General features: G+C 45.1%; 2 protein-coding genes across 4 annotated transcripts in view; both read left to right on the top strand.

Moving 5' to 3' along the window:
- The first annotated feature begins 588 nt into the window (after positions 1-588).
- On the top strand, positions 589-14,595 carry rprd2b (regulation of nuclear pre-mRNA domain containing 2b). Of its 3 annotated transcripts, none has more exons than XM_019881570.1 (10): positions 589-815; positions 7,004-7,133; positions 7,231-7,418; positions 8,242-8,288; positions 8,373-8,499; positions 8,596-8,771; positions 9,486-9,765; positions 9,854-10,090; positions 10,891-11,058; positions 11,163-14,595. In XM_019881570.1, the coding sequence occupies exons 1-10, from the start codon at positions 620-622 to the stop codon at positions 13,082-13,084; spliced, it is 3,471 nt and encodes a 1,156-aa protein (XP_019737129.1). In that variant the 5' UTR covers positions 589-619; the 3' UTR covers positions 13,085-14,595. The 3 variants fall into 3 exon arrangements, with proteins under 3 accessions (XP_019737129.1, XP_019737132.1, XP_019737130.1); XM_019881573.1 differs by having other exon boundaries at positions 9,857-10,090; positions 11,163-13,143; XM_019881571.1 differs by having other exon boundaries at positions 10,894-11,058; positions 11,163-13,143.
- A 2,631-nt stretch (positions 14,596-17,226) lies between these two features.
- Positions 17,227-21,079, top strand: part of tars2 (threonyl-tRNA synthetase 2, mitochondrial) — an 11,305-nt gene continuing 7,452 nt past the window's right edge. Inside the window, exons 1-6 of the mRNA XM_019881574.1 lie at positions 17,227-17,413; positions 18,558-18,730; positions 18,815-18,929; positions 19,296-19,417; positions 20,138-20,249; positions 20,963-21,027. Of these exons, the coding sequence (XP_019737133.1) occupies positions 17,312-17,413; positions 18,558-18,730; positions 18,815-18,929; positions 19,296-19,417; positions 20,138-20,249; positions 20,963-21,027 (689 nt within the window). The 5' untranslated portion in view covers positions 17,227-17,311. The remainder of the gene's footprint in view (positions 17,414-18,557; positions 18,731-18,814; positions 18,930-19,295; positions 19,418-20,137; positions 20,250-20,962; positions 21,028-21,079) is intronic.

Below are 21,079 nucleotides of genomic sequence, written 5' to 3'. Positions count from 1 at the left end.
AATAGGGACCGTACCCCTAAACCAACAATTTACTGAACTAAAATGAAGAAATGGTGCAAGTGAAAAGTTAAGAGTGTGTGGCCTGTCTGCCGTCGTTCTTCCCATAATAGGGACCGTACCCCTAAACCAACAATTTATTGAACTAAAATAAAGAAATGGTAGAAGTGAAAAGTTAGAGTGTGTGGCCTGTCTGCAGTCGTTCTTTAATGACGAGAACGATTTTCGCGGGAATTATCATCAGCAATATGATTGGCTGATGGACACGAGATGCTTCAATGATTGGCCCGTGCATCATGAGCAGGACACGCCCTGCATCCAGGAGGAAATGGCAGCCTCTGAAGAAGAGACGGGATGACCATTACAAATATGGATCAATATATAACAATAATAATGATAAATGAAATTTATTAGAGTGAGAGCGAGTGGAATTCGTAAAAAGTCCGCCCACTTCTGTTCCCGCCTTGGTACAGGATACAGCAGCCAATTATATTGCAGCTGCGCGGGTCCAACAGCCAATCATATTGTAGCGGAACGCATCCCAGCAACCAATTATATTGTCGCAATGTGCATCCAGCCAGGGCCACCTCTTCTTTTGGCCAAGCAAGCGAGACCTGCAAAGATGGCCGCCGGTTCCGGAGCTGCGAGCGGCCACGGAGCCCGCAGCTCCAACGCCGCGTTGGAAGCCTCTCTAGATCGCCGCTTTCAAGGAATATCTAACACAATGGAGTCCATCCAGAGCATCTCCGGTTGGTGCATCGAGAACAAGAAGCAGAGCGGCCTCGTCGTGCGCTACTGGATGAAGTGGCTGAAGAAATGTGAGTAGCCCGAGCGGGCTCTAGCTAAAGCTAAAAGCTAAACAATGCTAAGGCTAATTCGAGTACGTTTGTGTCCCGAGACGACACAAATTGGCGAAGAAATGAATTCGTGTGGAACTCGAAAACCGCGTTGAACTCGCCCAGTGAAGATTGAATGGATTTCTCAATGTAAAAACACTAGCGCCGCTAATTGTGATCAAGCTAAAGCTACAGTCTGCTTCCAGTTGGCTGCAAGCTTGCTTACAAGCGGGCCTCCAGGTCCAAACGTTTATTTTCTTGTCACGGATTGGCCCCTGCTTCGCTAAACACTCCCCACCGATGTTCGAGTACCTGCTAGTTACGTCTTGAGTGACATTTAATGCAAGTCTTCTTAAGTGAAGTTATTACGAGTGTTTGGTCTTCCATATTTCGATTGCCAGTCGTGAATTAAGCATGCTGTTCTTTGTTGTTGCACCTGTTTTTATTTGCTCCTTTTCACCGATTGGGCTACACGTAATTTGTTGGATGAGATTAGGGATCTCCAATTAAATTTCGGAGGGGTCCGGTTGCACGAGACTTGTCAGAGCACAGTACGAGGTCTCCCAATGTTGCGGTTTTCGTAGCCACCCGGTCTAAACAATATCAAACACATTTTCTTCTTGCACCATTAATTTGTGGTTTTGCAAATATTTTCTGCAAAAAACCCCAAAAAAACTTTCCTCCATACTAAAATGACAACAAATACTTTTACATTTGTGGTTTTGCAAATATTTTCTGCAAAAAACCCCAAAAAAACTTTCCTCCATACTAAAATGACAACAAATACTTTTACATGAATACCAGTTGACTAGTCAGAAACAGTTTTTGTAACTGTTTGACTTATCGGCTCATATGGAAATTGCGGCATAGCACACCAGCAAGCAGCTGCTCGTATGACGATCATTAGCTTACAAATTGATTTAAGATATGCACAAATTGATAATAATGTCAAGAGTTAAGAACTAAGGATGCTCCAATCGATCGGTAATTGCCGGCCGCTCTTACTGCAAATGTGTGTGATCAGTGAATCCGATCAAAGCCTCTAAACCAGTGGTTCTCAACCGTGGTTCGATTGAACCCTCAGGGTTTGGTGAATCGGTCTCATGGGTTTGAGGAGCCTCTGCCTTGGAGGTTAAGACACACCCGACTTAACATGTTAATTAGTTATGACACACCCGCTGCAGATGATCACATTACATCGCTTGTCCAATCAGTGCTGCAGGAAATTTTTCGCTCAGTCGTCTACATGTGACTGTCATGATAGTACATTGTGTGATTTTTTTTTTTTTTTTTTAAAGAAGGTTTTTTTTTTTTTAATACATGCTAACTATGTCGAGCAAAAAAAGAAAGTGGTCGGATGATTATATCCAACGTGGATTCACATGCATCACGCAACGTGATGGGACCCAGTGTCCTATCTGTTGAGCAACTCTAGTCTTACACCGGCAAAGCTGAAGGAATACTCCTTGAATCCTGTTTTTGTGTTTCACTAATGAAGGGTTCGGTGAATGTGCATACGAACTGGTTGGGTTTCGGTACCTCCAACAAGGTTAAGAACCACTGCTCCAAAGTGTTTATCATGATTCCGCGAAGGGAGCGACATATTTCTCCATATTTGTTTCTTTACCTTTAAAAATTGCTTGAATGTACCTTGATAAAGTAAGGATAGTCATTTTTATATAAACGGTACATGACTTCTCTCGGAGCTTTGGTCAAGCCCCTGCAAGGAAAACGGCTGACTCAGCCGTTTATAAATAATGGTGAGCTTTGCCATCTCACCAAGGTTGATAGAGGTGAGCAATGTCCAATTGAGCTCATGCAGCATGTCTTTGGCAGGCCTGAAATCTGGTTGTTGGTGGGGTTTAACAGATGAGCATGGTAGACCATCGCTGAATTGCTTAAGAATCGCCAAAGTTGTGTGGAATTGATTTGATCATGTCTTGAAGCGATGGAGGCAAAACGATTCACAGCAGAAGCACGTTGGATTCAGTCTTGGCAAAATGTTTCCTGAGTTTGGGCATGTGACCTTCGCAAGCTGAGCCCCGAGCAACTGTGATGTCATTTTCAGTGAGCGGCAAAATGCCCCCCCCCATCAGATGGATAAAAACGGCATTCTGATGTAAATTAGAATCTGTGTTTCAACTAGTGGGGTCACATAGAACATGTTAATTTTTTGTTTTTTTTTTTAGCTGATTTCCTGTTTAAGTACAAAAAAAAGAAACCTTTATTTAAATAAAAATAAAAACCAATCAGTCCTTCATTAAGTGTACTGTAACGGTTTTTGTCTTGTGTTTATTAATGGTCTTTGACCAAGCAAAAGAAGATGTATTTCATTTTCATCCAACTACCTAATTATTTAGTCAATTTTTTTTCAGTAGGACATCCGAATACTAAATATTTGATAGCTGTAGCCCAAGTATCAGAGGCACCTTAGGGCCTGAGTGAGACAGGACTTGTCTTGAGTTTTTTTTTTTTTGGCTGGTTCACATTTTGTTACCTTTGGGCATGTTTGAGTTGTCTCTCTGTTTTGCAGGTGCTCAACTGTCAATGTGGTAATTCTGTGCTGTCGACATTTGAAGACTTAAAAGTTTTGCCTGTCATGTTCTGATCGTATGGTTTGCTTTTCTACACGTGCATGCTTGATGGAACGCGCGAAGCACAGTGACCCGCACTTTGCACAGTCACAGCAGCAACGCTGAGCTGGATGCTAAGTTATATGATTGCAACTTTTGACATAATTGCCGATGATCTGGTTGTAGCAGTTTGATTACTGCGGCCCTACTATTTATTTATTTTCAACAAAGGCCAATGCTGATCACCAATTAATCGTCCAATTAATTTGAATTCTTCTGGTCCCTCAACACTTACAAGTATTAGGGATCTCCCGATCAGATTACTTTTGCATCAGAGTTCGAGTTACCTGATTTTGACGATCTGCTGATAGAAAGCCCCGATCCAATGTATTAAACGGGGGGGGGGTACATGTAAATTGTCCTGAAGCTGTTTTTTTTTTTTTGGTTTGAAATAAGCGTAAACTATGACAACATGGTGCCATTGACATGGCTAGTGGAGCAGTAGTTTTTAAACTAAGTAAAAACACTGCGAAACTCGAATCGTTTGATAAACGGGTGTTCGTAAGTTGGGGTTTCGCGGTGGTGTTTTTTTCCTTTTTTTTTTTTTTTTTTTAAACAGTACATAACCATATTTATCATTTCATATGCGCGAAATGGCAAAAGCTTATGTCCAAAATATACAGGAGCAAGCTTTCCGGGTACATTCAAATGATGAATTACATCCCAAAATATTGCCGTTATTCTCATTCACATCCTCTTCCAACTTTTTTTTTTTTTTGGCGATGTTTTGATCCAAGCTGGGTTTGAACTCGTGTCTTGAAAAGCAACTGGGCTGTCTTCTGAGTGCCACGGGCTTTCAAACATCCTGCGGGTCACTCGGGGGTTACTAAAGACGACGCTATGAGCGCTGCCCCCTGGTGGTCCGGTAGGGACTCTTAGAACTGAACTTTTAATTTATCGCCTCTGTCAGCTAAATTGCTCCTTGTGTGGCTTCTGTGCGGGGCTCTGGCGTGCAAACCATTTGACGCTCATACGCACTCGTTGGATATGAAATGAGAAGTGATCGCCATGGAGGGGTCAGTGGCTTTTGTAAGTCCAGTCATCACGCGACAGAGCTTTGGGACAGATACTTGTGATGCGTTGGAATTGTGTCACGCCATTGGAGCATCTCCGGCTTCAACCTTCTCCATGGCACTCTGCGGCAGCTTCTCGGCGGCAGGCAAATGAGTTGTCGAGTTGCATCTCGTATGAGGAAATGGCGTTTTGATTTTTGGTTACACGGCGACCGCGTGGTCTCGATAGAAACGGTTGCGTCGGTTTGTCGCGTGATTGGACTTTTTTTTTTTTCTTTTTTAATACTGCCGCAGCTTCCAAAAGATCTTGCGATTGTCAATTTCCAGGGGAATTTGGGCCCAATGGTCAGATTTTAGAGAAGACATTGACAGTACTCTGCTTTGGCTGCTGTTTGCTTCTGTGGTTGTTGTTGTTGTTTGGTTGAATGTGCTTTCGGCCATACAGCGGGAATCCCATGCAAAGTACCCCTCGCTGGCCAGGTTGGGGAAATGATTCAGGTGAATTTGCAGAATCGATATTGAATTGCACTGTATTGATGAATCGACATTTATACCCACCGAGGGCTGAAGGATTATTTACATTAGTCACATCATCATGATTTCATAAAATGTGTTTTTGTAGTAGTTGCATATGCTGTGATTTGACTGGTTATGACCGTCATGGGGAGGGGGGTGACCGGAAAGGGCCACCGGGGTTCTGAGAAGGCAACATGAATGCTGCCGCGTGAGCATTGAGTGAGCGTTCCTTCTTACCAGACATTGAGATGAGTTGCGTGTTTTTTTTTTTTTTTTTTTTTTTTTCATCTTGCGAGGTTAAAAGAACTTTTTTTGGTGTGCATTGTTGTTTGGGCTGCCATTGAATGTTGTTGCGCGCGTGTGCCTATGAGAGTGTGTGAGCCACCACGACCGTGTGACACACGTGTAAAATAAAAGCATTGGTCCTTTTCAATGACTCCGAAAAATATTTTGTCAGTTTTGGGGGGGTTGCAGATGGAACTTTTTTTTTAAAAGTTGACTCTCCTTGTACAGTCTTTTTCAACCCCTTTTGGTGGCCCCAGGCCCCCCCCCCCCCCCCAAAAAAAAAAACAAGTGGTTGCATCCTCTGGTCAAATAATTTGAAAATGGAAATTTGCTAAAGAAAAAAAAAGCATTTGCAAAGTTGTCCAGCGGTCAGTCATTAAGAGGATACGTTTGGCTGCATGCTTCATGAATTAAATATACGGGAGACAAATGAAAAGATATTGCTCAATGAGACGCCAGCGAGTTGTGCTTCTCCATTCGGGCGCTCATCCGTTATTGAAATGTTATGTACGTCACAAACGGGGTACTGTCTTACTTTCCCGCATGTCAGCATGTGTGATGCTCACGCGTTTATCTGTCTAGATCGCAATTTAAGTGACGGAGTGCCGTACCACGTTTCATGAAACTCAATGATATGTAGGAAGTGGTAAAGCTGGAAGTAATGCTGATTTGTTTGCATTGTTGTCGTCATCTGAATTTTTGTGCCTTACTGCTGTGCTGTGCTGTGCATACGCTGTAATGACATGTTGTCAGGTGGGTTCAGGTTCTGCAAGTGGATACCAAACTTGTAGCCCTTAGCATTAATCGCTACCCAAGAAGTCTCTATCGGTTTTAAAAAGGTTAGTGAGTCAGTCCCTTCCGAGAGAATTTGGGTCACACCAATCGCCGTGTCATTTTCATACCATTTCATGTGTAATTCTTGTTTCAAGGCGCAATTAGTCAGCAATCTGATTAAAGATTAAGTGTTGAATGTTAAAATAAAATTTGTGGAATTCAACTTTCCCCCCTCCGGGTCCTTACCTTCATTAGTTAAAATAAAGAAATTCTACATATGTTCATATCGACCAATATTACATACTTTTTATTATTAATTTAATTATTACACAATCACAGGCAACAATCTGTGAATAAAAAGTAACGGGGTGGGGGGCAACACCATTTTACAAGAAATGTTATCGCAGAATAAATTCTATCGTGTGATTCGATTGCTCGATTGTAAAAATATTTGATAGTGACAACCAAGAGTGGTGGACAGAATCATTTGAGTTCTGTATTTTCTGCACTATGAGGCGCACCTAAAAGCATTCCATTTTCTTATAATCCGCTGCGCATTCTGTATGGATCAATATTCTGTTTTTTTGGACGTGGTATTTTAATTGTTCCGTAAAGCGCTTTGTTACAGCTGCAGCCGTTGTGATAGCGCAATATAAATAAAGCTGTATTGTATTGTATTCCCTTCAGGGTAGTTCCATCTACTGAATGCATAACGCAACCGCAGCCACGATTGTGACTTTTATTCTGTGCGCATTGTCATGCGGTGCGACCTATATATGAAAACAGTTTTAAAATAGGCCTCCATCAAAGGTGCGCGTTATACTCCGAAGCGCCTTATGGTGCGGGGAAAAAAACGGTATTTCTACCCGAAAGTCCTCTGTTTATTTGTGGGGACTCCTTTTTATATTTGTCACTATATTTGCCAGTCTGTTTGTGTTTCCTCTTTCAGCTGACAACAATCATCGGTTGAATCTCTTCTACCTTGCCAATGATGTCATTCAGAACTGCAAAAGAAAGAACGCGATTGTGTTCCGTTCCGCCTTTGCTGACGTTCTCCCCAACGCCGCCCTTCTTATCAAGTGAGCGACAATCTTCTCGTCCACGCGTTCCTCCGAATCTCGCTCCGAATGAACGACATTGAAACTGCGCGTGCGCGGCTGCGTGTCATGTCGTCAGGGACGCAAAGGTGCGCAAGTCTGTGGAAAGGATCTTGTCAATCTGGGAGGAGCGCAGCGTGTACCCTGAGGAGCTCCTCACCCAGTTGAAAGCCAATTTGAACAAGAAGGAAAAAGATCGAGAGAAGCAGAAGGAAAAAGAAAAGGTGAAGGAAAAGGAAAAAGGAAGAGAAACGCCACCCGTGACTGGTAAGTGTGTCGTACTTTTTTTTGGGGGGGGGGGATTTGGTTGGGCCCGTCATGCAATTCCTAAAAGTGCAACGTTGACCTTGGCCATGCAACTGTGGCCTTATGCGACACCTTTGCTCGGATTTCTTCATGGCCTCTTTCGGGATTCACTGAAATGAAAGTGTTTTGCACTATTACTCCACATAGTTTTTAAGTCTCCCAACTGGGTTGGCAGTGTTAAACATTAAGGCAGGGGTGTCAAACGTATTTTTGTCGCAGGCCACTTTGGAGTTGCGTGTTCCCTCGGAGGGCCGTTCCGACAGTGAAACTAAATAAATGCTGAATCATCAAATCGTATAAATACTGTGTTGAAGTCCGATTTGTGAACATTTCACGTGAGTGCTCTTCCAGCTTTGAGAGTGAAAGCTGACTCCTCATCGCTCCTGCTGTCATTTTGGTTCTGAATGTGTGATACTGGACATTAGACCACCCCAAAATTCTGAAAAATCCTAAACTATTTAGCAGAAAATATTAATGTTGTACTTTTTGGATTAAAAAAAAAACTATACAGTACTGTATAATATCTGGACATTTTTTGTAATTTTTTGATGGCGGATAAGCGGTTAAAGAAAATGGATGGTTGGATGAATGGATTAGTTTTATTGTGTCTAACATGTTACAGGTGAAGAATTTCAAAGTGGCCCTTGCATCCTTTTGATTTTTCTGTATGCGGACCTCGCGGGGGAAAAAGTTTGGACACCTCTGCATTCGAGAGTCCACCGTAACATTTTAGCTTCAGCACAAGGCATATTTGTAATGCGTGTTTCTCAATGCTTTGCTCCAGCCAAGACCAAAGCTGCAATCAAGTCCAAGATCGTTGAAGAGTTTGCCGTAAGTCTCGCACAGACGTTCATGCATTCGTTGCCTGTGCTCTGTGGTAGCCAAATATTGTGGTTCTCGGTCTCTGTCTTTTAGCCCAGCTCGCTTATAGAGCAGCTGTCAGGATACAAGCAGGCGGTTGCAGAAGAGGAGTTTCGGGAGAAGCAGCTCACGGCTCTCCGGTTGGACATTTGCAGCACGGAAGCGCTCAAGAGGCTGAAAGGTTCGAATTGATCCGACCGCATTCGCTTGAGTCTAGAATTTTGTCTCTGAATTGTGTGGGGCGCCGCTTTGTGTTGGAACCTTAAATGGTTTTCAGACAAGGCGGGAGGGAACAAGTTCGCCAAGGACTTTGAGGACGGCTGTCAGAAGCTGCAGGAGTTTGTTGGCTTCCTGGAGGAGGAGTTGAAGACGGGGCCCCCCCTGCTGGAGGCTTTGGAGAACGCAGACATCTTCTACGAGACGCAGTACAAGGAGGTCAAGATTGTGGCTAATGTGAGTGTGAATTCTCGTGGTCGTGTTGCGGAGGGCCGCAACATGTGGCGCCAAGGTTCTCTTGAAATGGTTTGTTTGTTTTTGTTATTCTTAGGCCAAATAAATCAATCAAAATGTACTGATGCTCCCATCAATAGTGCCTCTACGGAATTCCTTTGAGAATCCAATCCCTCAAAATCGGCCGGCAACATGAAGTCTGCCGATATGATTTGAAGCTGCCATTTTGGGGTCGTTTTGGCAATCTTCAGGTGTCCTTCAAAACCAGACTGCTTTCAAATTTGTATCCTAGCTATAATAATGTCATATCTTGTGTTCACACTGTATGAAAGTATTACTTCATGATCATAACCACCGTTTAAAAATGGCTTTTAAATTATCAATTGATAGGTTTGTAAACAATGCTGAGTTCACAAGGTGCTCAGTATAACATTCCAAGTACCAAAAAATGTCACAATGTAAGTGAAGACACCATTGATGCAGTATTTTAGATATGCGTGCTTAAAACGCAACTTGAGTCCAAAATTGCGCGCAGTCAAAGTTTCAGGTTAAGTGTGTTCATGCAGGTTTTGTCAATAAATGCCCCCCCTGTGACGTGTGGTAACAAGTTGTCTCCTTTTTTATATATACACTAACAATGTTTCAATTGATTTTTTTCTCTTTTTATTTGGGACATTGCATGACAACCACAGCATTCTCTTCTGTCCACATGCGCAGGCATACAGTGCTTTTGCAAACCGTGTAGCCAGTCTGAAGAGGAAACTGGATTCCCTCAAGTCGACCCTACCCGGGCCCGAAGACTCGCCCATCCCCTCCCCGTCCGAAGATGCTCCCTCCCCTACCGGCTCAGACTCCCCCCTCCTGGGTACGGGTGCCGCCAGAGCGCAGGTGGACCCGGAGCTGGACGGCAAGGCCATGGATGAAGGGGACCTGCCGAGCGACAGCAGGGAGGACATGGACGTGTCTGACGAAGAGGAGCGCTCTTCTTTAACACTTGGTCAGCCTGCGAGCTTCATCCTCATCCTCTGACTTGACTGTACAGTAACGCGTCCCTGAAAACACATTTCTCCATTTCTGTGCATGAGCAGGTGGCAAGACGGGCGAGATCTCCCCTACTGACGTCAAGTTGGATGCAGATTCCAAAACTCCGACCACACCTACCAAAGCTTCAAAGGCTAACACTGCTTCCACGGTAACCCCGGCCACACCCACTTCTGCCTCTCAAACGCCATCCACTCCTCTGGGAGTCAACATGGCCAAGGTGGACCTTGGAAAGATCAGCTCCATCCTCAGTTCACTCACGGGAGCCATGAAGAACACAGGTGTGTGTGTGTGTGTGTGCGTGCGTGCGTGCATGCGTGCGTGTGTGTATATCGTCTTAGTTTCTCATGAAACAGTAAATACAGTGCTGCTGTCACGCAGAATGATGTCTTTGCGTTGATATTCCATACCATAGATCTCTGACTCCTTTCATTCGATCATGCGTTTTCCCTGAGAGGTGGACGTCCCGGTTCTCGCGTGGCCTTGTTGGGGACATGGCCAACATTGACGGAACCGATGGTTGATTGGCAAATTTGTTTGACGCTGCAGAAGCTTCAATGCGTGAAATTGGTTTTGCCGCGAAAGTCTTCTGCTCCTCAACTGCCCACGTCAGGACTGAATCGGCTTTAAAAAAATACAATAAGTTCAATACTTATGTGCGCTCTCCAGAGTGCCACTTTCGGAGATAGAACTTCACTTCACAACAATGAGAGTCGTAGGATTAGTTGTCGACGCACGGGTATGAATGAATATCGTAAATTTACTTTTGTACAAATGGCATTGGGGTTGGCATGTCTCCCTCACAGTTTTGACATCCTTGTTTGAATCTCACTGCCGTTTGTTTGGACTTGGCATGTTCTCCCATTGCTTGTGTCACTTTTTGTTGGGTACTTCAGCTTCCGCCCACAAACTTGTCCTTAGGTATGATTGAGAGCATGAATGATTGCTTGTGTAATTGGCTGGCAGTGGGCAAGCGCCAACGCAACTGGATGCCTAAATGATCCTTTTGATGATTAATGAATGCATTTCCAGGAAGATTGGCATTTAATTGACTTTCTTTCATTCTCTTATCTGCCACAAGCAGGGAGCCCCTCAGCCCGGCCATCTCCAGGAACAGCCAGCACCCCTTCGACCCAGTCCGCGGCCTCCAAAGCCACTCCGACAAGCCCCGCTCTTGCTAGTATTTTGTCACGTGTTGACATCACACCCGAAGGCATACTGAGCGCCCTGTCCAAAAAAAAAACACCAGGTATCCAAAAATATTGGACCCTCTGTGAAAAGCAAGAAATTACCTTATTTTTTATTTCTTCCCTTTTTAAATTTTTTTTTTAATCTATCCTCAACTTCTTATAGCATTGTCGTCTCTCCTGCACACTGTGACCAACTCTGCTCAGCCCACTCGAGCTTCCCCAGAAATAGCAGCCGCATCGTCATCAGCAGCAGCGAAGCCTCTGAAACCTAAATCCACCGTGGGAAACAGTCTCAAGCGAGACACGCCAAGCAGGAACAGAGTCTGGGAGAAGGACCGTCATCTGTCCCCGCCTCCCCCACCCCATCCTCCCCGCCTTGCCGCCGCAGTCTCTCCTCCCAGCCTCGAATCCAAAATCAACAGTTTCTTGCAGGGTAATCCCGGTTTCACACTGGCTTTAGGTGACACCAGTCCCGAACGCGTGGACGGAACGCCGGTGCGTGACGAGGCTGCCGGTACCCCAACCCAAGACGAGATCATGGATGCGCCCGGGAGCGTGGCCGAGTCTTTAGGGTCTTCTGGCAGCAACAACCTTTCACCCACGGCGTATCGCAGTGAACCCTGGGACGCTGTGATCACGCCGTCGGGAAGTAACAATGACGGCGACTTCGCCTCCCAGCGGTACGGAGGTGCGAAAAGGAGCGACGAAACTAAGAGGAAGCAGATGGCCTCCGCACCCAGTAAGGAGCTCACTAAGGCGAAGAAAGATGCACAACACAGCCAGGCTGCGATGGCAGGAGGCAACGCCAGGGCGAAGGGAGATCGGCGGCTCTCAGCCGCCTCTCGAAAAGCAAGCACGGGCTCCGAAGAAGGAGGTGCGATCGGGAAAAGAGAGGACAAGCTCAAAGGTGGACAGTCGCCAGGTAGGGACGCCAAGGACAGCAGCGGGGGCTACCATCGCATCGAGACCCTCGTTTCCCCCTGTACTGAGGGTGCACCCATTGAGACGGTGGGCTATTCTAACCAGCCCACCGCAGGGGAGAGAATCAAGACGGTGGAGAGCATCCGCGTGATTGGACGAGACTCTCGGCGAGGGGGAGGGGCCGGCGCTCGCTCCGGCGCGTCAATGTGGTACGAAGAGGAAGAGTACATGGAAGCCCATTCTGCCTCGCCCCATGCCATCTCCCTCCCTCTTAGCGTCGGCCAGGGAGGAAGCGGCGACATGCCCCCCGCCATGCCGCCCCCGCCCCATCTCCTCACTCACCCCCCTCCTCCTCCTCCCATCCCCCACCCTCTCCCTCCTCCGCCCCCACCGCAAATTCCCTTCCAAATGCTTTACCATGGTGATAGTCTGCAGACTCCTCCCCCTTCCCACCTCCTACACCCGCCTCTTCCCTCACCCCATTTCTTTGGCACGCCCCCCACTATACCTCGACCTCCCCCGCCTCCCATGTCTCCCTCAGGGGTCATGGTCGGTGGAATTTGCGTACCTGTCGACCGGATGCAAGCCGGTCTGCCCCCGGGCAGACATGACGGTGTGGAGCGAGGAGGCCTGAGGGGCAGCAGGTCCTCACCCCGTCCACTCCTGTCATTGTTGGGCGAGCCTCCCAAACTGCCTCGTCCCGGCACGGTGAAAGAGCCTTTTGCCGCCCACCATACACCCCCGATCCACCGCCCGGGCGCACCTGGTGCCCCTCCACCTCTCCTTGGCCGGGTGAAGGAGGCCCCAAATCTGCAGCCTCCGCCCACGTCTCCTTCGACACCAACGTCCCCCGCGGTCGAAGGCGCGCCCGCACGAGCTCTGGCTCAATCCGCCGCACCTCCTGGGCAAAACCCCCCAGCTAGTCCAAGTGGGCAGCCCCGCAACCACCCTCCCAGTCCGGTGCCCCTCCTGGCGCTGCCTACTCAAAGGCCCCCCATGCTGTCGGTCCCCAACCCGCACAGACCTCCGCAGCGAGGCCAGCACGCGCGACACTTTAACGAGCCAGGCGGCGGGAGGTTCCGCGGCAGCAAGCGTCCTGGCCCTCCCTTCACAGGCGGCCCCTTCCACGGCCAGAAGAGACCCTTCCAACCGCCGCGCTACTGAAGTGGTCCAGTTTTGTGACGTGCTGAGATGAGAGAGGGAGCGCAAGCCACAACGCTAGCCTAAACCCACCGCAGTGTGTGTTTGCCTTGCTGGTATGAGCCGAGGTTTATTTCCCTACTTTGAATCGTAACACTTGTGTGTAAATAGTCAATTAAATCTTCAAGGAATGGTTAGTGAACCGTGTTGTATAAGCTTATCTGCAGACTCACTTTGGCATCCTCAACGCACATGAGGAGCGTCGAGCTCAAACTAGCATAGATGCTACACATCATTTTTAACTCCTTACACTTGTCATACATTTCATGAAAGGTCTCTCTTACTTCACAGGAGGGGGGGGGGTGTTATATTCCAAATCATAAAACACGACTTGTTCCAAAGTTGCTTTTCCTCTCTGAACGCTTGAATGTGTGCACTGTCCTCCAACGGTGTTTTGAAGTGAGTTCCTAGAATTTCCTGATGTGAATAACCCTTGTCTTCTCACATTACAAATTTTCACTTCCAGACTGTCCCTCCCGACTTTGTAATTCTAAGCTTGTAAATATAAACGAGTGACTGACTGCTTTTTTTCCCCGCTCCCCCCTCTTCCAACTCTTGTAAATGATGCTCACTGCTGCAGCCGGTCGTTAGTGTGACCGAGGCCTTGGAAACGCTCATTTAGCTCCAAATGTCTGTTTTATTTGTTCATTTTTGTTTCTTTTTAATCCAGCACATGGAAACAGAGGAAATAATTCTGTATTTTAATTAGGGATGGGCATACTAGTCAACGAGTCATCTTTCTGCTTGAACACCGATGTGTTGGGAAATTGAGCTACATTGATGCAATCACCCCAAAATAACTCCCTTTATAAGCTATCAGATTTTTTTTAATCTTCTGTTTAATACCCCCCCCCCACACACACACACACACACACATACACACAACTGAGTATATGTACTCAAATGCTCATCCCTAATTATAATTTCCAACGTACTGTGGTGCCTTGAGATACGAGTGACCCGACTTGCAAGGTTTTCAAGAAACTGGTCGCCTTTCGGACAAACGGCATTTTTGTAACGATTGAACAATTCATCAGAAATGAGGCTTCAAGATGCCTCGTGCCACTCCCAGTTGGATTTTACTGTCAAACTCGGCATAAAACATAGACGATACCTGTACATAACTGCTTGATGAATCTGCCTAGCTTTGCGCTAACGTGAAAAACACTATTTACATGGTTGCAATTTTAGGAACCTCAAAGCAATGCGTATTTAACAAATGGAGTAAAACATTTAGACGGATCCTGTCATGTTCGTTGAAAAATGATGATGGCATTTTGCTGTGTACCTCAAAGGTACATTTTTCACATCTGTATTGTACTGTAGTGCCTCCGGTGGCCAAGGTGGGCACTGCAGAAGCAGCAGCCAAATTGGATTGTTGAGTGCAAAATGATGCACAAACTGAATTCATTACTGTAGTTATTACTATTATGTGTTTTTACAAATCACAATATTAAAGACTGCTATTTTTCCTTGCTAAAGACAAAAATGTGTTTTGGGGGGGAGGCTGGAACGGATGAATGACATTTCCACTCATTTGGATTGGATTGGATACAACTTTGTCAAATGTGCTGTATGTGTAACATATCCAGCACAGATGAAATTTCTTCCCTCTCAAGACAGTGGAGAAATGTGATATTTAGACGCAAGTGTTTTGAGCATTGAGTGCTCACGGAACAAATTCAGATGGCGTCTCAAGGCACCACTGTACCTGTTTGCCAGAGCGCGCGTCAAGTTAGCATCGTGGCTGGAAAGCGGTTAATGGGGTGTCTGCCAGAATTTTGGGGAGCTCCTGCATGTCCTGACTTGAATAAAATCCAGACTTTCAATGAAAGAGGGGCGGGAGGGATTTGAGTCGCTCTTGAATAAATAGCGCTTTATAGTTAATGTTCGCTTCTTTTTCTTGTGTAGCTGCCATTTATGGCCTGTATACTGTAGCTATCGTGGACAAAATTCAGGCTGGCTGGAAACTGCTGTAAATATGGTGAAACACATTTGCACTGACATCTGACCTGCTGTTCATTTGAATACTTATTTCATCGTAATTATCGCCCTCGTCACAGTCTTAAATGTCTTCTGCTACAGAAAGCTTGTGCACTCGATGACTTGTTCAGCAAAAAAGAAAAAAGGCAGCGGTCCTTTCTCCCTTTGCAGGATTCGAGGCTCCCTCGCACCTCCCTGTCGTCCACATCAAACATACTTAAACATTGGGCCAGGTGCGAAATGGGTGTCACAGCTGTCAAAGCCTCGCCATACCTTCATCCAACTCAGTGTTCATGCACACAATTTGTATAGGTGCAACAATAGTCGATAGCTTTCTACGTTGTAAAATGGAGTGTAAACTGCTGATTATATTTCCTCAAATAATGGTCGCCAGGCAGTGTCCATCCACTTTGGATATATAATTGCCTTCCTCAAATAGATAGCGTGCCCATTTGAATGTTGTTGCTAACCAAAACAGCAGAACCGCCATATGTAAACACCATAGGTCTTGAAAATTGAGTTGTGTAAACAATTTGATGATAGATTTCCTCTTGTTCCAGGTAGATCGATCCACAATGATGTGCGTCAATTTTCAAGGAAGATACAGTCTGTGGGCTACACCTAGACTGCCTCAGTCACTGCACTTTATCTACATTTCTCCAAAATTTCCCCCCTCCTTTTCTTACAATAATAGACAATAATATATTGAGAATGCTAAATATACATTTAAAGGCCTCCCTCCCGCCACCTTCAGTTGAACAAACGTCTCCAGCCAGTATCTGTGGGAAAGTGGTATAATGTGCTCAAGTTCACCTGCAAGCGAATGTCGTACACAATGTTGAAAATGTTTTCTTTCCTGTTCCTGCAATTAACGTCATTCTGGCTCTGACAGTTTAGCTGTTTCTGTCACACACTATAAATATCTACCACTCTCCTTGTGACATGTTTTTAAAAGAAAATGACATAAGGGGGATGGTTGGTTGGGAAAAGTTTCATCAATGATGCGCTATCACCAGTGTGGGACTGTCCAGTTCTTTATCAGGGCAGTAACATGGACAGTTTCCCCTCACAATCAGTGTATACATTGGTCTGAGTTTTTACGCCCCACCCCCTCCCCTCCCCTTCATCCTGTGCTCCACACTGAATTTGGTTATTTCAGGCACCCGCTCTTCTGTGCATCTTCTAAAGACATTTAAAAAGTCCGGCACCTCCATATAACAAAGCAGCTCTCTATACAACAGTAGAACTTCTATCAGCAACACACACGGGAAAGAACAATAAATAGGCACTGTATTATTGTCTTTTTATATATATTAAATTCATAACGTCTCATGGGAGCAGCACTAAAAGTACCCCCCTTGCATGTCAGCTGTAATGACACATTCCTGCTTTCTCCACGTTCCCTTTTCGGTCGTGTACATTCTGAAACTGAACTGAATGCATATTCTCCCTGATTCCAAGCAGATTCTCCTTGTTTTTTCTCCCGTAAACGGTCCTTGGCAACATGCCAAACGTCTTACGAACTAAATGTAACCTTTTTGTGGTTTAATTTTCTCGTGGTTTGAGTACATTCAGGTGTGAAACCATAGTGTTTGCTTGGGGTGACGTCACTTACCCTAAACAGATTCTCTGGGAGTGGCTTTAGCACCACCGTGTGTCCAAAGTTGGGAACAACACATACCACTGCTATTTTAATAATAGGAATTTATCTCACTCGGGTCGGAGTTTCCTCCAAATAGTTGTATACGTTTATTAGCTTTTGTCTGGATTATTTTGCTATGATCGGGTTCTCAATAAATGCTGCCGAGCAGTTACACGGTTTTAGTTTCCCCTTGTTGCGTCCGAAATCCATTTATGCTTCTCATCCCTTTAAGATGCATTCATTATAAATGCCTGTCATGACGATTAGTAAATTGTAGACACTCTCAGGATAACGCAAAGCTGGTGTATCATGATTTGGCTTTTGTTTGTATTTATTTGTTTTTTTTTTTTTTGGGGTGGCGCTTTTTAGTGAACATTTTCCGGCCCAATTTTCAGTCTCTCGTCGCATCGGCCCTTATTGACACGTTCCCCTGCAGATGCGAAGCAAAGTAAACGCTCCTTTCCGCTCACGAAGGCGGTGACGTCACAGCACGTCTTGTTCCGGAATCATGGCGACGTGTGTTTAGTGCAAATCGGTGTTGCTCGTAGTTGGACGACGTGACGCGAATGCTCGTCCGGCCGCGTGTGTTTGAGATGGCGGCGACGCTGCTACTTCGGCCGCTGCTTCGGCAGGCGAGCGCGAGCAAAATGTACCGGAAGTACAGCAAGGTGCGCAATGTTTTCTTTCCCCGCTGTTAGCATGAGAGGCTAACGTTAGCATGCAGGAGGTCGGGCTGTGATGTCATTCAGTGTGGCAAGCAGCAGTTTTGTCACTCAGGACTAATTTATCCTAAGTGGCTTTCACAGTAATGTGTTTTTGGATAATTTCAAAACTGAACATTAGAATCACACGATAGTTTAAATTTAAGCTGCGTCTTAGCTCGATTTAGCAGCTCGCAGATACCTGGGACAAAAAGTACTTTTGTTTCTAGAAAGACAGCATTTTTCCACTCAAAGCATCGTGGCGCTGATATTTAGCAAAGTTGCTTTTTGTATTTTTGGAGTGGCTACAAAACATGTTCACAAGTGGCATCAATGTATTGAGTTTTTTGGAACAGTACCCTTCAGTTATGTGCACTTAGTTTGAACTCTAGTGCAAGAATGCCGAGTTCTTTTTTTCCCCTTTCCCCCCTTCAATTATAGGCGTGTGCGATGTGATGTTGTGGGCCATCAATATTGCTGGACTTTAAATAAGTCGTTAAAAGCCCAGGACTATTTACAATTCATTTAAGAGATTGCTGGATCACAAAACTCCAGTTTAATATGCACACTTGTTTTCCACACATTACACTTTGGCGAAGCTTTTCCCTCCACGTCTATTAGTTACACTGAGTTCATTTATGGTCAAGTATAATTTAAGATTTTTGCTACCTAATAATGCTGCTAATGCAAGAAAATGTGTCATGTAGTTTGGGGGTCTTGTCTGCATTACTCAAACTCTGTTTTCATGAGGAGATTTATAGCATAATTTAACAGAAAAATTGAAATTATGTTGTATGATAATTGTGACTGAACTACCCTATCGGCCATTAAGTCCAGGAATGTTTACATCCAACAGGTTGCTAGACCAAAGCATTCCAGTTTTATAGGCATACACAGTCTTACTAGGTGAAGTCCATGCAAAAAAAATTCACAGCACTACTGTTATACTGCAAGCTATTGCATTTTGTCATCTTTTATTATGTGGAATATAATGTAGTTCTCAAGTAATTAGGATGTAAGAGTTAGGACAGTTAGGAAGTACAATTTCAACAGTTTAATTGCTCGAAGCATTTCTTAATGTCAATACCCTCTTGTCAACATTTGTCTTCAGGCGTGTCCGGCGTTGCCAGAGCGAGTGCAAGTCTTCGAGTCTCTCAGGGAGCGAAAGGGCAAGAGGAGAGTTGAGGCTTCTGAAAAGCACATCAGTGTCCATGTGGGTGATGGCACGATTGTGAAGGGAACCGCCGGGGTCACAACGCCACTCTCTGTCGCACAGAGTATTCGGTAAATGATCAAGCTGCATGTTTTTTTTTGTTTGTTTTTTTTTTAAATTTTGAACCACTTTGTTGATCTCATTTCCCCTTGCAGTGAGAGAGGAGCCTTGGTGAGCAAGGTGAACGAGGAGCTGTGGGATCTTGGGCGTCCCCTAGAGGCTAACTGTCAACTACAGCTTTTTGGCTATGACTCACTGGAGGGAAGACAGGTACAAACATTTGCATATTTTAGTTCTGTGCTTGCTACTTCCTTTTTCTTTACAAGCTGCAATATTATGATTCATCGTATAATCAAGCACCTTGTTAAATATACATAAATACAGCGTTTGTGCAAGCTTCAGCAGTACATGATTTATTCCTATTTTCTACTGTTATCTCTACTGCCTGATTTGTGGTGAATGTGTTGTTAAAAATAGCGAACACCGGCAATAATTCAACTCATTAAAGTTAACTGCATATTTGGTGCCTTTTTGGTCCTCATGTCAACATCCTTTTTTTTTTTACTAGCGATACTGAAAAATGGGATGGCTGTAAATTTGAAATGTTCCAGTCTACTGCACCTTTATGTCGTTCAGGCAGCATGGCGAACAGGAGCATGCGTGCTGGGTGGAGTATTGCAGAGGGAATTTGGTGCCACAGTGTATCGCCAAGGAGCGACGGAGCTCGGCCTTCACTGTGATCATTTGTTGGATGACAGGTCAGACGCTGGCCTCTAAAATGAATCAAATGGAAAGCTTACAGATGGAATAATTAATGATTTTGTATCTGGTTGGTTTATTGTGAGTACACCAGTATTGCTATCTCTTAGCGGGTGTGCACACTTGTGCAACTTTATCCCAGTTGTCAATTTCACAGCCCTCTCAAAAGGTGTCCATTTTTTATTGTTGTACTGTTTATAGGTCACAATGGTGTAAAACGTTTCGGAATGATTTATCAGGTTTTTTTTTTTTTTTTTTTAAATAAATCCTAAAAACCTTTTCATTTGTACAGGGGGTGTGTAGACTTTTTATACTCAAATTCCCCATGACAAATGTGATCGTATGGTTTCAAATTTAGTTTTTGAGCAACTTTCATGCGTCATTTCAACGCACTCTCCGACTTTATTCGTCGTCGACAAGAGTTCACGTCAATTTAAAAATTGACGTGAACTTGTTGCCTGAATCGTTTGGTGTCAATTCATGTCAAGTCAGAAGTGACAAGCTAAGTTAGTTTGGCCCAAGTTAGCAAAACAAATCCCCCGCCAAGACGACCCATATCCCTCCTTGAGAGAAAGCCAGCGTTACATCACATGTGTAGGGGCCCTGACCCACCTTGGCCTCACGTCTTGAAATAGGAGCCCCTCTTTGACATTCCTCCTCCCTCCGTGAAATGTCTGTTTGTCTTTTGATGTTCCACCTGCGGCTTCCCTTGCCAACAGTGCTGCCTTGTCTCTGAGTGACGTGGAGGAGCGATGCAAGGCGGCTGCTGCCCTCAAGCTGCCTCTGACCAGGCTGGAACTCGATGCAGAAGAGCTGAGTGAACTCTTGCAGGTTCGTAACACTCGCGCGCTCCAATTAGTCACCGATCCATCATCTTCCTTCAGACAAATGAGCACCTCTCTCAAATGAACAGTTTCTCAGCTCCGGCCGCATGTGTTTGAGATTGCGGGAGTAAGAAGGAGAAGCGGCAGTAAAACAGGCCAAAATCCATATCTCAGGGTATAAGGGAGGATAATTTCCACACGAGGTCTGGTTATAAATGCGAAAAATAAAAACAAGTCTTGAGTTGAGATTTAAACTTTGTAGCCACTCTAGCAGTTTTCTATAGCAGCTGTTCTCATTGTGGTCGCGGCTGAGCTGGCGCCTGTCCCAGCTGAGTTTGGGCGAGAGGCAGGGTACACCCTGGACTGGTTGCCAGTGAATCCCCGGGCACATTGAGAAAAACAACCGCTTACCTTCATTTCAGACACATGGACGATTTTGTCTTGAGTAATTGTAACGTCTTTTTAGAACGTGCAAGGAAGTCGGAGTTTAACTAGAAAACCACAAAAGCACATGGAAATAGGCAAACCCCACAGAGGAGGAGCACCAGCTGAAATTTGAACCCAGGACCTCTTGACTCTGAGACAGACTTGCCTACCGCTAAGTTGCCATGCAGTCCCGCTTCTCATTTTCGACAACTACCACTTGTTGACTTTTCTGCGTTTGTGTGTCCTATAACGGGCCTTTTTCTTTTGTGTATTTTTTTATTTTTTTTTTTTTAGGATGACATGCTCAGTTTGCGGCTTGCGCGGGAGCAACTGAACGGCCCAACTGCTACGGTATACAGGCACGTGTGTTCACACGCACAAACCAGCACCTAAAATGTACCATATATATAT

Source organism: Hippocampus comes, unplaced genomic scaffold (genome assembly GCF_001891065.2).
Source record: "Hippocampus comes isolate QL1 unplaced genomic scaffold, H_comes_QL1_v1.1 scaffold227, whole genome shotgun sequence".
Lineage (NCBI taxonomy): Eukaryota > Metazoa > Chordata > Actinopteri > Syngnathiformes > Syngnathidae > Hippocampus > Hippocampus comes.
Note: the sequence above shows the minus strand (reverse complement) of the source record. Positions and strands in the feature narration are given on the sequence as shown.

Bases quoted from the DNA above. Each gene is read 5' to 3' on its own strand.
- rprd2b (XM_019881570.1), top strand. From the start codon at position 620: ATGGCCGCCGGTTCCGGAGCTGCGAGCGGCCACGGAGCCCGCAGCTCC. The intron at 8,289-8,372 runs GTAAGTCTCGCA...TCTGTCTTTTAG, and splicing joins AGATCGTTGAAGAGTTTGCC to CCCAGCTCGCTTATAGAGCA. The intron at 8,500-8,595 runs GTTCGAATTGAT...AATGGTTTTCAG, and splicing joins AGCGCTCAAGAGGCTGAAAG to ACAAGGCGGGAGGGAACAAG.